The 15,767-nt window shown below is 33.9% G+C and overlaps 1 protein-coding gene across 1 annotated transcript in view; it reads left to right on the plus strand.

Moving 5' to 3' along the window:
• The window catches only part of LOC132736794 (titin homolog), a 50,922-nt gene that overhangs the window by 19,670 nt on the left and 15,485 nt on the right, over window positions 1-15,767 (plus strand). The window contains exons 16-20 of the mRNA XM_060724009.1: window positions 2,150-2,316; window positions 2,888-3,028; window positions 12,898-12,974; window positions 13,239-13,309; window positions 13,532-13,723. Coding sequence (XP_060579992.1) covers window positions 2,150-2,316; window positions 2,888-3,028; window positions 12,898-12,974; window positions 13,239-13,309; window positions 13,532-13,723 — 648 coding nt within the window. The remainder of the gene's footprint in view (window positions 1-2,149; window positions 2,317-2,887; window positions 3,029-12,897; window positions 12,975-13,238; window positions 13,310-13,531; window positions 13,724-15,767) is intronic.

Below are 15,767 nucleotides of genomic sequence, written 5' to 3' on the forward strand. Positions count from 1 at the left end.
ATTTTGTACAGAATTATATGTTATCAACCGTTCAAAATATTTGCTTGTAACTTCACTTAGTTATTTGAGAACATTAAAAAGATGTCACTATCAATGGACAATTATTTTAGCAAGGATGTTTTACTTAATTTAGGACTTTTATGATCACAGAAAGTTTCATGCACAACCTTTATAATTGCTGAAGGTTTTCACTTGAAACTTAAAATGTGTTTTAGGGATAGTAATTGGAGAATACCATCAACGGCCATCAATCTAATATAGATTTTAGCTCGATTATTCAAAAAAGTAAAGTTTTTGCAGAATAGTAAGGTTATCCTCGTCGTTGCAGTGTTGGCATGGACGTAACACTTTGGCTGACGTTTTGCATGCAACATTCTATATCATCAACCACTGTAACTTTACACACTTATTTAAAGTTCTTCACTCTCAGAGGCATATATCATTTGCAATTGCCTTTCCATGGCAACCATTGACTTCCATAGCAAGCAGTGACATCCTTAGGAACCATTGACTTCCATAGCAACCAGTTATTTTCCAAAGCATTCAGTGATTTCCATAGCGACCAGGTATTTCCAATAGCAACCAATGGGTCACATGGTATCCAGTGACTTCCATAGTGACCATGGACTTCTTTAACACTAAATTACTTTCAATAGCTGCCAGTGACTTTTCTTACCAAAAGTCGACGTCTATAAAAACTAGTGACTCACATAACAACCATTGACTTTTGGTTGCAACCATTGACTACTAAGCACCCATTATCATTCTGTAACATCTAGTGACTTTCCATACCAACCATTTCCTTTCTATGGCAACCCATTGGCTTTCCATAGCAACCAGTGACTTCCTTGCCAATTATTCACTTTCTATAGCAACCATTGATTTCCATTGCAGCCAGTGACTTTCCATAGCATCCAGCGACTTCCATGGCAACCACTGACTTCTCATAGCAAACGGTGACATCACATAGTAACCATTAACTTTCCATAGCAATCAGTGATTTCCTTACCAACTTTTGATATTCCATAGCAACAATTTATTTCCATAGAATCCAGTGACTTCCATAGCAACCAGTGACTTCCCATAGCAAACAGTGACTTCTTTATCAGTAAATAATTGCCATAGTAACCATTGACTTACAAAAGCAACCAAAGTCTTCCATTACAACCTGTGACTTTCCATGGCAAGCAAACTTCCATGGCAACCAGTGGCTTCCAATAGCAACCAGTGACTTCCATAGCAACCATTGACTTCTAAAGCAACCACAGAAGTTCCATAGCAACCGTAGACTTTCAACAGCAACCATTGACTTACATAGTAAACATTAACTTAAAATAGCAATTACTGACTCTCATAGTAACTACTGACTTTCCACAGCAACCATTGACTCTCTGTAAGAACCATTGACTTTCCGTAGCAACTGCTTGCTTTCCATAACAACCATTGACTTCTATAGCAAACAGTGACTTCATAGCAACCACTAACTTTTTTTTAGCAAACTGTAAATTTCCATGGCAACTAGTGACTTACATAGCAAACATATACTTTATACATAGCAACCAGTGATTGCTATAGCAAACATTTTATTTTCTTAGCAATGAGTGAATCTACCATTGAATTTCATAGCAACCAGTGCCTTCTTTAGCAAAGCAACCAGCAATGTTTTTACACATGCACTATTTCAGATAAATATTTCAATTTTATGATATCAGTTAAAGATTTAGATGTTATATGCTTTCGCTGATAGTTCACAATATTGCTTGTTCCTTGTCATTAAAACGAGTATTTATATTCAGGTGAGGGATATAAGAACAATCATGGCCCTCTTGTTATACTTTTGGCTTATAATGTTATGCACCTGGTCATCCGTCCGTCCATCTGTTAGTAATGTTTGTTTCCTGTCTTGAACCGGTGAAAGAAATTACATATACATGGCACAATTTTAACAATAATGTGGCGATGTGAATAGCGCAGGTTTGACTTTTTTAGGTCAATTTAGGTCACATTTAGTAATTTTGTATCAATTTTAAAAAATTGTGTACGCTATGTATAACACTTGAATCCAATTGCATATGGTGAGATGTCTTAAATATCCATTTTTCCTTTATGTTATGTCAGTACTATATCTTTTGTTCATTTTGTTACACAGAAGCAGTTGTTCTGTCAACCTACTCAGTGTCAACCAAGTCACTGAGTTCACAGTAAAGGGTTTGCAAGAGGGTAAAGAATATGAGTTCCGTGTTGCAGCCTGCAATAATGCCGGGACTGGAGAGTTCAGTAACTGTTCTGAACTAATCAAAGTTCAGTCACCACAAGGTATGATTATTTCATCTTCCTAAATTTTATATCTAAGAATGCATGTGATTTAAAAATATATATTTGGAAGCAGATTGTGATGTTGCAGTGCACAATTCATGAAGGCCTTCTATCATATCACAATAAAAATGTGCGTGATAACACTGATAGTTTTTTCGACATAATTTAGTACGTCCTATTCAAATTGGTTTCAGAAAGTATTTCTTTACTTTTATGAAATTATCTCCCCTTTTCTTTTACAAAGTGGCTATAGCTTTGTTATTTACGAATAAATGGCGCTCATAAATGGAGACAACAGTCCTTGGAGATAGACCTTCATGTTGATTAGAGTGACATCGATCTTGATTCATAAATGACCTTTAATTTTTAGGTCCAGTTATAATAATATATTTTAATTTATCATGGAATGAATACTGATGTATCCTGCTAATTTTTAAAAAGTAGATGCTTTATACACGTATATGCTATTATTTAAGACTAATTTTAGTGCAATAATCATGATAAAACATGCTTTGTACATAACACATTAAAACAAAATGTTCAAATGAACGTTAGTCATATTTCTGTTTAGATGCAAAAAGGAACATGCAGGATTCCTGTTTATTTGATGGTCGATTGATACTTATCGATAGCAACCAGATAAAAATGTTGGAGGAATCATTAGATAAAGAGGCCATAGGAAAAGGTCGAATTGGTACAGTTTACCGTTGCAGTAAGTATATATCGTGTTTGTCATTTGAGAGTTTATATCTTCCGCATTTAATTTTGAACGCATCGACAGATGTTTCTAAATTCAAAATGTTAAAATTTCACTGTCGTTGTGTTTGAATGTTAAATTCTGCTTACTAATCTGGTGCTAGCGAGTGGACAGTAACTTGCATTTTTCAATAACGATCAAGAACAGGCTTTATCAAGCCGGGCGTGCAATATTTTCAGTTTTGTCGCTTTTGGTCTGTTTTTAGCTCACCGGAACCGAAGGCTCAGGGTGAGCTATTAGGATCAAAAAGGGATGCTTCGGCATCCCTTGTCAGGAGTCAACAATTGTCTTCTCTGAAATTGCTGGGCAGATTTACTTCAAATATGGTCTGTAGCATCCTTGTGACAGTCACACTTGAATTTGCTCAAGTCATTTCAATAGGCCCCATTTAGGGATCAACAGAGCTAAAAATAGAAAAAAACCTTTGAACATCTGCTTAAGAACGAATTTCTGGATGATCACTACTCTTTGTCTATAGCATTCTTGGGAAGTCTGTTTTCAAGTTTGCTCATATTAATTCGATTGGCCCCTTTTAGGGCTAAAAATGAAAAAACCTTTTAACAGCTTCTTCTACAGAACAAATTAATGGATGATCACCAAACTTTTTCTGTAGCATTCTTGGGTAGTCTTTTATCAAGTTTGCTCATATTAATTTGATTGGTCCCTTCTAGGGGCCGCATAAGCTAAAACTAGAAAAACCTTTAAACGTCTCTTTCTACAGAACTAATTCCTGGGTGATCACCAAACTTTGTCGGTAGCATTCTTGGGTAGTCTTTTATCAAGTTTGCTCATATAAATTTGATTGGCCCCTTTTAGGGGTAGCTAAAGCTAAAAATAGAAAAATCCTTTAAACATCTTCTTCTAGAGAACTAATTGATGGGTGATAACCAAACTTTGTCTGTAGCATTCTTAGGTACTCTATTATCAAGTTTGCTCATATTAATTTGATTGGCCCCTTATAGGGGCCACTAAAGGGAAAGAAAGAAAAACCTTTGAACATCATTTCCTACTGAAATAATTGATAGATGATCACTAAACGTCGCTTCGTAGCATTCTTAGGTAGTCTTTTATCAAGTTTGCTCATATTGATTTGATTTGCCCTGTTTAAGCTAAAGTTTAGATGCCCCATGTCATGGAATTTCTTCAAATCATGTTTAAACATATTCTATGCTCAAATTTGATATTAGAAAATATTGGCAATGGATAATTTCCAACACTGAAAAGCAGTTGTTTCTGGTGAGCGACTCATTGCCCCCTTGTTTCACTGGTTATATAAAGAGTAACAATCATTAGAAATGTATAGTTTTTTTTCATTTTTTGCTCGACATTTAAAAAAAGTGAACAGGGTATTGTTAAGTCACATCAGCATTGCTGTTGACATATCATGGGCTTAGCGCAAAATGGTTGTAACTCTCTTTTTTCTACAAAATAACATTTTTAACATTTTCAATGTATTTTGTGGTTATGCATATCCTCAGTAAGTATTTTAAATGGATTCTGTAAATTAACAAGTTAAATCAATATTTGTCAAAAGGTTAATTTTCAGCGCAAAATGGTTGTATCTCAAGTTACAACCTTTTTGCGCTGAAATTCTGATAGTGCAATGAAAGTAAATTAGCATTCTGTTTGTTTTATTTGAATCATCACATGAAAAGGAGGATATAAAGACAGTAGAAAAGATTTGTTATGATATATCTAAATAAACCTTAAATATTGGTAAAAAACCAAACTAAATTGTGATTCTATATGATCACATATATGATATTATCTTCATGAAATATATTTAGATGTATATAACAGTATTGTTCAATCTCATTAATTGATTCCAATAAATGAAAAAGATCCAATGCCATAATCAGCAATTTTTTGATATTAAGTAAAAGAAATAACTTTCAAATATTGAAGGACAAATGTCCATATCCCCCAAGCTACCCCAATATACATTTTATAAAATGACAAGGTGGACAGATTTAGCCCCTCATGGATCGAAAATTAGCGCCACACTTATTTTTCACAGGGCAGACAAACGTTTCCATATTTTGAAAAATAAGGCAAGTACATATAGATCTAATTCAGAATATCTTCAATTTATGCTCATAGTAGCAAAACTTAAATTGTTGCAGGCACAAAGTCTGTTCATGGAAAATCTAAGTCTAGGCCACCTAGCTCAGACCCATAACTCTTCAGAAATGCTTTTATTTTTATTTCTCAAAAGCTTCTAAATTTAAGTGTTCTTATCAAGAAAGTTACTCATTGCAAATTACCTGAACTATCTTTTTCATCTTTTGCAATTTTACAGTTACACTGAATAAATAATTTCTTTGTGGAAATCAATACTGCCAGTGCTTTGATCACATTTTGTTACTTTTATGACAAAATTATTTTATATTACATTTGTCACCATTTTCTTCATGATACAAGCATCTTACATTCTCAAAAACCATAATATTATTGTGAATGGCTTAGAAAACTACTATAGTATATCATAAAGGTATGATTAAAAATAAAAGAACGGAAGAGGATATGGGACCAAATTGAAGAGAGGGAGGTGGGGGTGTAATCTCCAACTTTACAGACTAAAGACACACTTTGAAATACAATGAGGAAAAACTGAGAAGGGAATGGACAAAGTGGAAGGAACCAAGACCATTGTTAAAATCCCCAAACAAACCATTGAAGGAAATGACATACTTAAAAAGGAACCATAGAATGACAATGCCTTGAAGCATTGAAATAGCAAAAACTTAGCTTAAGATTTTATAATATGAAGCCTTTTAATAGCTTCTTTCCATATACAATGTAGAATTTGCCTAAAAGAAGTACATATTAAACTCTATATCACAAATTCTGGGTAAGACCAAATTTGAAGAGGACCATGTTTAAATATTATAAACATCCAGTTTTAATTCCGTAATTAGTTTGTTATGCCAATCTATGAAGTCTTTAACCCATGACATTTTGGAACAAAAAATGGTCGGTTCTTGCCACAAGTATAGATCCAGGCCAGCCTGAACACCTGTGCATTCAGTTCAGGTTCTGTACTGTGGACAGCTAAATTTTAGTACCTGTATATTGATTGATTGATTGATTTGATTGACTTTTCCAAAACAAAGCTGGGCAAATCCATTACAGACATTCAGCAGTTTATTTTTATACCTGAACGACAGACAGGGGTATGTTTTTTTCCCAACAATATTGACCATGCATCCTTCATTTGACACTATAGCCAGTAAATTCGGTACTGTTGATCTACTTTTAAATTTTTATGAATGTTTATGATACTGCACGTTTGTAACGTCGCTTAGCATTGGAAAATCATGACGTTTATACAGTTTTATATACACGTCTGCTGTCGATTCATTAAAACATCTAACTTTTTTCTCTAAAAAATAATGCTTGCTTTATTATAAATTCGTTATAAAGATTGTTGACAGGTAATAGTGCAGTATATAAACGGCTGTTTGCAATATAACCCTCGCCTAGCGGCTAGGGTTAAATTTACAAATAGCGGTTTATATAGGGCCATATAACCTGTCAACAATCTTTATAACTAATAATATAACCAGTTGTTAAATGGTCTTAATTGAGAATCCCTCTTAGCGCAACCATTAATTAAGACATTGCCTAAAGACAATATAGACATTAAAAACTCGTAGGTTCGAATCCTGGTTCAGCCAATTTGTTTCTTTTAATTTTAAAATTGCCCTTCTCTAAAAATTCGTTCAAATCATTTTTTGTGTGTATACTATCTGTTTACTTTTATATTAACTTCATCTGTAGTGTGTATTAAAACAATTTCAAATTAATTCAATTCTTGCAGTAATTAAGTAAAAAAACAAAAACACAAGAAGTGTGACTTCATAACGCAGTGTTGGTTAGGAATCAAACCAGAGACCTTCAGATCAGTAGCCCGGCAACTACACAAATATACCTCACCTTACTGACATGTGAAGATAACAAATATATCAATATATTTGTTTGATACAAGTGTTTATTCAATGACCTTTATGAATGTTAATGAAGATCAAGGACAATATTGTTGGACAATATAACCAACCAAAATATTCCCAGAAGTAAAAGAATTTTTTTTTGGATATAGAATGTACAACTGCAGATTTAATGTGAACTGGTCAGTGGGCTGAGGTAATTTAAAGGTATTCTAAGATTTTATGAACTTCCTAGGACAAAGTACATGTAATTGATATTATAACTGAAATTGAAAGGTATAACAAGTAGAAGTTGATTTATCAGCACCCATCAATTTTAAGCTGTGGTCTCCCTTACTCCTGGCAGAGCCCGGGACCAACCCGGTAAGTTACCAGGATGATCCGGGACAATCCGTGGTGTAATTATTGTTGCGGTCACACTAACCCTGGCAGCACTACGGTAATTCCCAACTAACCAACTAGGATGCGTTCCGGACCATCCAGGCAGAGCCCAGGTTAAGCTACAGTTAATGCAGGTACTTCCCTGGTCAATTCAGGTAGACCCCTGGTAGATTGAAAATGCGCGAAAATGATAACATTAAAACATAATTTTTATTTAATTTAATATCTATTGTTCCAGAACAGTAATTCATGATGATTTTCTGAAACATCCTTATGCCATACTGGATAGCAGGGAATAGGAAGGGTTTTAATACAAACAAGTGCAATCATCGCAAATTGTCATGATTCTTTTGAAATGAATTGGGCTTTGCCGGGGCTCTACCTGGATCAACCGTACCTCCATCGTCATCCTCCGAGGCTCTGCCGGCATCCTCCAGGGCTCTACCGGCATCCTCCAGGGCTCTACCGGCATTTACCGGGGCTCTGCCAGCATTCACAAGGGCTCTACCATAGCTCTACTGGCTATATCATACCCCAGATATCCCCGGTTTGTGCCAGCAGAGATTCGGTGTTCCCCAGTGTAACCCCGGCCGTTCCCGGCAGAGCTTAGGATATTGCCTGCAAAGCTTTACTTCCCGGATTATTCCAGACCATCCTGGTGATATTAAATATTATATTCCATCCAGGTTCGAATGCTGGATGTTCCCGGATCTTCCCAAACGTTGCCAGCAGAGTAACGGATGTAACCCGGTTGTTCCCGGTAGAGCTCGGGATCACACCGGACGTCTACTGGGGCTCTGCCGGGATGTCAGTGAGATGGTAGCTTTAAGTCAAGACACATTATGAGGACCTTGTTGTCACAGTTGTTATGGTGTCTCTGTCACATTTCCAAACAAATATTTTTCAAATGTTACAGCTTAAACTCTAAACCTGCTAATGGTGTCACACATTCTATCATGCACCAGTAAAGATCAGAGCCAGCGTAATTATTATTTATACCATTCTATAGAAGAGCATATGAATTTATAATTAACCATCAAAAATAATTTTAGCTTTATCCCTTTATATATTTTTAAATAAAGTGGTATAGCGGCTATATTATTCTCTATTGAGGACATTCATTCTTTTCAAACGTATCACTGATTATTCTTACTTTCATTATTTTCATAATTCAAAACATGACTTGCACTTATTTTATAATCTTATTTTATAATGGCTATATATATTTTATGTGACTAAGATGTAATGTTTTATTTCATCCAATTATTAAATCCTATAAAAAAGATATGAGCTTGAGATTCTTCTGTTTTGCACAAAGAAAATAATTAAATTTGCTCAAAATTTGTGCGGAAAACAGTTGTAACTTGAGATACTACCCTTTTGCACAAAAAAAATATGTAACAAAATATCAAAATTTTATTTGTAAAACGGTTGTAACTTGAACTTATTCAAATATCTTTTAAAAAAAATAATTTGCTTCCTTTTATTATTCTGTTTCTTATTCCTTAACTAAAATGTATATTTTCCTAAAATAAAACATTTTCATTCATTAACAAAAGTTTTAAAAAGTTTTTCATGCTCATGTAAATTTGCTTAAATTGAGTTACAACCGTTTTGCGCTAAGCCCGCGATATTCTGTTGCCGTCCGCAAACCTGTATTTTGATCATAACCTTTTAAGTTATTGGTGTAATGTCTTCAAACTTTGCCACAAAAGCCATTAGGATAAGACCTTTAAGTAGACCACTAAGCTTGCCCTTCATTCATGACTTTGAACTTCCAGGTCAAATTATGCTGTTTTTTTTTGGCTGATTTGTGCTATTAGTGGCTATAACTTGAGTTTTGTTATTTTTGAATGGATTGTCTTCAAACTTGAAATAAGAAAATTAAAAAAAAGAAAAAACACACAATAATTAAAAAGAAAAAACAAGGGATCCGATAAAAATAACTCACAATCAAAACAATTGCCAAAAAAAGGTTAAAAAAAATACTTTTTTATACACACCCGAAAAAAAAAAAAAAAAAAAAAAAATAATATATTAATCGCCTGGTGTCGTCGGCGGTTTCATCGGTCGGTAACAGCGGTCCGTTGCATTTTCCTTGTCTGGACCATAACTTGAAAACTAATAGTTGGAATTCAATACAACTTCATAAAATGGTCAAGCACATTGAGAGGAAGTGCAGTGCACAAGCACCATAACTCCATCTTCACTAATTACAGAGTTATTACCTTTGTTACTTTCCCTTGTCCGGAGCATAACTTAAAAACTACTGGTTGGAATTCAAAACCACTTCATATAATGTTCAAGCACAATAAGGGAAAGTGCAGTGCACAAGAACCATAATTGTATCTAAATTAATAACAGAGTTATTGCCCTTTGTTACTTTTCCATTGATTTCTTTTTTTCCGGACCATAACTTGAAGACTAATGGTTGAAATTCAATATAACTCCATACAATGGTCAAGCACATTGAGAGGAAGTGCAGTGCACAAGAACCATTACTCCATCTTCACCAATTACAGAGTTATTGCCCTTTGTTACTTTTCTTTGTCCGGAGAATAATTTGAAAACTACTGGTTGGAATTTAAAACAACTTCATACGATGACCAGGCACAATAAGAAGTGCAGTGAAGAAGACAACTCTAACTCTGTCCAAAGTAATAATAGAGTGATTGCCCTTTGTTACTTTTCTATTACTTTTTTCTTGTCCAGAGCATAACTTAAAAACTTCTTGTTGGAATTCAATACAATTTCATTCCATGGTCAAGTATATTGAGAGGAAGTACAATGCACAGAAACCATAACTCTTACTTGACTCATAAAAGAGTTTTTGCCCTTTACTACTTTTTATTGTCCAGTGCATATCTTGAAAATTAATTGAAACTTCATACAATGGTCATGGACAGTGAGATGAAGTGCAGTGCACAAGAACCATTACCATAAAGAGTTTGCACTAATTACAGTTATTGCCCTTTGTTACTTTTTGTCCAGTGCATAACTCCATCTTCGGTATTTGTAGAGTTATTGCCCTTTGTTCCATGTCCGGTGCATAACTCAAAAACTTTTGTTTAGAATATAAACTATTGTTAGAATTAAATGCAACTTCATACAATGGTGAAGCACAATGAGAGGAAGTGCATTGCTCAAGAAGCATAACTCTTTCTGGATTTATTACACAGTAATTCAATAAAACTTTATCAATGGGCAACCACATTTAAAGGAAATGCAACATACAAGAAGCACAACTATTTTTAATTACACACAACCATAAGTCGATTTCAAGTCTTTAACAAGGTATTCTATTACTTGTAAGTTCCTCATTTCGGAAACGTCTTGCGAGGGTATTAATCACATTTAGTGATAGTTCTAGTTATTTAATTAAAATGCTTTTGATATACACATTTCAAGTGTAATATGGTGTAACAAATTTCCTGTAAGTAAGGTGGCCTACATGATTTATTTAATTTATGCATTTATTTGGTAAGATTTGTGATAACTTTGTCATACAATTGCTACACACAACCTTTACGGTCACAATGACCTAGTGACTAGTCATGGCCAGTAGATTACCTCTATTGATTGTTTGGTCACTAGGTCAGAAGTCATTCACAATAACCTGGCTGAAGGTATACATGTTTTACAAACATATCTTGTCTAGGCAATTAATAAATATATAACTTATTAACTTATTGACCTTAACTGTCAATGTCAAATTAATGCAAATTTTGTTTTTGTTGTTGTTTTTTTAACTGGCTATTACTTTTTTTATAATGGATTAACTTCATATTTAGACACATTATATTTTGGATCAGGACCATCGTGTACATCAAACTCAAATTGACAATGACTCATGTTTGACCTTGATCTTGAAGGTCAAAATATTCTATTTTCAGTAATTATTGCTATAATTGGCTGTAACTTTGTAATTAATCAAAACAACCTTTTGGCAAGACATTTTAAAGGTTGAAATGACGTTGACCTTGTGCTTTTAATGGCCTTGGCCATCAAGGTCACAGTATTTAATGTTGATTATGTTGTCATAATTTTGCTATTTATGTATGGATTTGAATCAAATGAAAAAAACTCAAACAATTGTGACCTCACAGACATATGGAATAATTTTGACCTTGACCTTTAAATGACCTTGACAATTTGCTTATAATTTGATAACATTTTCATTTATTTATGGAAAGGATTCGTACATGTACTTACACTCGTGGCACAAAAAATATTTGACCATAAGTCATAAGATTGACAAAACAGTGGAGTGTGTGGGCACCCGTTTCCTATGGACACATTTTTAGTTATACTAGGTAAACAAACATTTAAGATTCTTTACAACTAGCAAAATATGCCAAAACAGCCAGTGATGTATCACAGTATATTCCAAGCTGACTAGTTAAAAGTTTGGTTAAATTCATGGAAAATCCATATCACTCAAATTATATCACTCACAAATTAGGTTAACCGCTCTTTGTTTGCGTATGTTTTAAATTATAATTTGAAGGATTCCATAAATTTGTAAATGGAAAGCAATTTTTTTCTTATCACATCCTTATAGATTCATATATCATTACGTCCCTAAAATAGTTAAAAGTGACACCACTAAGATTACCTTTTGTGTTCGCAGCTTCCGTGCAGCCATTGAATGTCGCATGTCCCCATTCATGTGCTTCTGTTGTCTGTTCTTCAATGAAGACAGTCAAACATTACTGCCTTTTTACTTATCATGCATAAAATGAAAGAAAATTTGTTTGTTTAATTGTATATGCTAAATATCACACATGGAAGTATGAAAATATTCACGTTTGTACTTGCATTTTATGCCTTTCATAAAAATATTGCGATTTCTCCACTTCTTGGTGTGATAATACAGCATATTCCCTCAAACCAAACAAATATTATCTTTAAAGTGAAACTTGAAACTTTTAATAAAGGAATTTGATTCTTAAGTTAACATCTAAGACCGCCTCAGTGGTCGAGGGGTTAGAGTCGATGACTTCGAAGTCACCTTTCTGGGGTGGGTTCGATCCTAAGGAGATGCTTTGGTAGTTTAGCGCGGAGGAAGGTAGTCTAGTACTGATGTAACTCTCCAGGAACGATGGTTAGGAAACTACCCGCCTATATGACTGAAATACTGTTGGAAAAAGGCGTAAAATGAAACAAACAAACAAAATCTTTCCACATTTTCTTGTAGTGTTTGTTAAAAGCACAACATTCATTTTTGAATACTGGTTTTCTATTTGTGCATAATTGTTTGGGTGAAATTTGGTCTGCAACTCTCAACACTAGTTATGAACACATAACAAACTGCAGTGTCAAAAATCACAAAAATGTATTCATAATATTTCAAATACAAGCATTAAAAATTACAATTCAAATACATGTAAAAATCAGAGTCATGTATTTATTTCTTTTGAACTGATGAAGCAAACTATACATGTATGTTAGAAGTCTCTATGACGGTTTTAACAATTTCTTACGGTCTTTGTGTAGACAATCAGGACATATTTGGTATTACTGTTGCTGTGAAGAAGATAAAAACTGAGGAACACGCAAACCAAATCAGAAGGGTAACTCATTATTTCTGTGCACATACATTGATCGCAATATCAAATGTCATCAAATAACAAAACACAGAAGTTTTAATTGTCCCTTTTTTTAATGAGTGTTACAGCACCTTCTGGCTTTAATTTTATTATCAATAACAACAACTCTGTATGCCTATGTGCTTTTGTTAAAATTTTCATATTTACTCTTTTGTTTTAACCTGATTGATTACAATATTACCCGTTTACGTTAAAATATTTATACTGATTAAATTCTGTTCATTTCAGGAGAAGATTGTGTCCAGACTCATGAACCCATTTTTACTTCCGCTGTTAGCTGTTATTGAAAAGTCTGATGAGTAAGCTGCAATATTACTGTATTTTTGTAAAGTTTTGATCAGTTGATAATGCTCTATTGATGAAAGAGAAATTAACAATAGTTCTTAAAATTAAGTATAAAACAGTCGACAACAATTATCATTTTCAAAGCATTTGCGTTTTAATGCTGCTTAAATTCGATAGATAATATTTCTAATTATGACATATTTAAAGCTTTGCTTGCTATTTTGTCATTCCGTCAGAGAATGTTGGTTTATATCTCCTTATTGCGAAAACGGTGACCTCTATGAGGCTATAAAAAAGGGTAAAAAGGAGAAAGATGAAAAGAACAAGACAGACAAGATCAACATAAACAATCAGGCTACAAGAGTGAAGATTTTACTGCAAATTGCACTAGCGATAGAGAATATTCACACTGAAGTCCCAAACGTCAGGTATCTGCTTCCATTAAAAAATATTACCTTTCGACAAATATGACAGTCTTTTCCCATGACAGTCTTTTCCCTGGCCTATTTATGCAAAATTTTAGTTTTTTATAGACATTATTACATTTTTAGCTCACAAGAACCAGGTAAAGGGTGAGCTATTAGTATCAAAGGGGTATGCTCCGGTGTCCGTCGTCATGCGTAAACAATTGTCTTCTTCTCTGAAACTGCGGGGCAGATTTACTTAAAATTTATTCTGTTGCATCTTTGTGTCAGTCACACTTGAATTTGCTCATGTTATTTCAATTGCCTTTTATTGGTCAACAGAGCTAAAAATAGAAAAACCTTTAAACATGTTCTACTACAGAACTAATCGATGGATGATCCCCAAACTTTGTCTGTAGCATTCTTTGGAAGTCTTTGATCAAGTTTGCTCATATTAAATTGATTAGCCCCTTTTATGGGTCTCTAGGGCTGAAAATAGAAAAAAAAACCTTTAAACACCTTCTTCTAGAGAACAAATGGATGGATGATCACCAAATTTTGTCTGACGCATTCTTGGGTAGTCTTTTATCAAGTTTGCTCATATAAATTTGATACTCTTCTAGGGGCTGCTTAAGCTAAATATAGAAATACCTTTAAGCGTCTATTTCTACAGAACTAATTGATAGATGATCACCAAACTTTGCCTGTAGCATTTTTGGGTAGTCTTTTATCAAGTTTGCTCATATTAATTTGATTGGCCCCTTTTAGGGGCAGCTAAATATAAAAATACCTTTAAACGTCTATTTCTACTGAACTAATTGAAGGATGATCACCAAACTGTGTCTGTAGCATTCTTAGGTAGTCTTTTATCAAGTTTGCTCATATTAATTTAAATGACCCTTTTTAGGGGTCTCAAGAGCTAAAAATAGAAAATACTTTAGACATTTTCTTCTACAGAACTAATTGATGGATGATCACCAAATTTGGCGGTAGCATTCTTGGGTACTCTTTTATCAAGTTTGCTTAGCCCCTTTTATGAGCCACTTAAGCCAAAAATAGAAAAACCTTTGAACACCATTTCCTACTGAAATATTTGATGGTTTATCACCAAACTGTGTAGCATTATTAGGTAAGTCTTTTATCAAATAGATATATATTAATTTGATTGGCTTCGTTTAAGCTAAAGCTTAAATGCCCCAGGTCATGGCATTTCTTCAAATTATTGTTTAAACATATTCTATGCTCAAATTTATTTTAGAAAATATTGACAATGGATACTTTCGAACACTGAAAAGCTGTTGTTCCTGGTGAACGACTCAGACCCATCATGGCCCTCATATTTGGAGGTGATGTGTAGTTCATACTTTGCATTAATGTGTTTGATGAATCCACATATCTTATATCTTATTTTACTTAGTTTAATTACCGTATTTGAGAAAGATTATAATAGATAAGATACACAAATATATTAATCAAAATTCAGTACCTCTGCTAGGCCAGTAACTTAGTTCGCAACATTTTAAGTATCTGCAATAAATTACTAACATGTTCTAGATTTAATTACTTCATTGTCATTTTATCACTGTTTGTTTCGTGTGACAGCCGCAAAATCACCACACATCCATGTAACCAGGTCTCATGGTTAAGGCCATCCAAACAGCCAACAATATTTTTTCTGAGGCCACTACCGCTCATGAATTAACAAATATAAAAGTGAGAAAGTCATAACCAGGAAATTATACAGCTACTTTATACCACTGTTGGCGAGATTTTTATATCTTCTATTATAGTTGATCACTGCAGTTTTGTGTGTTTGTGATAATGTTTCCTTTTTATTAGCTCGACTATACGAAGTATAATGAGAGCTGTTCTACTCGCCCCGGCGTCGGCGTCCACGTCCAGATTTCAGATTAAAGTTTTGGTGCATTAAAATATTTTTCACTATAACTTTGTCATTTCTTAAGGTATCAACTTCAAACTTCAAATATATGTTCCTAATCATCAACCACATCTTCTGTGACAAGGTTCATAACTCTAGCAGCAATATTTTCAGATTTATCTTCCCTTG

Source organism: Ruditapes philippinarum, unplaced genomic scaffold, assembly GCF_026571515.1.
Source record: "Ruditapes philippinarum isolate M1 unplaced genomic scaffold, ASM2657151v2 ctg1262_1_1_1_1, whole genome shotgun sequence".
In the NCBI taxonomy this organism is placed as follows: Eukaryota; Metazoa; Mollusca; class Bivalvia; order Venerida; family Veneridae; genus Ruditapes; species Ruditapes philippinarum.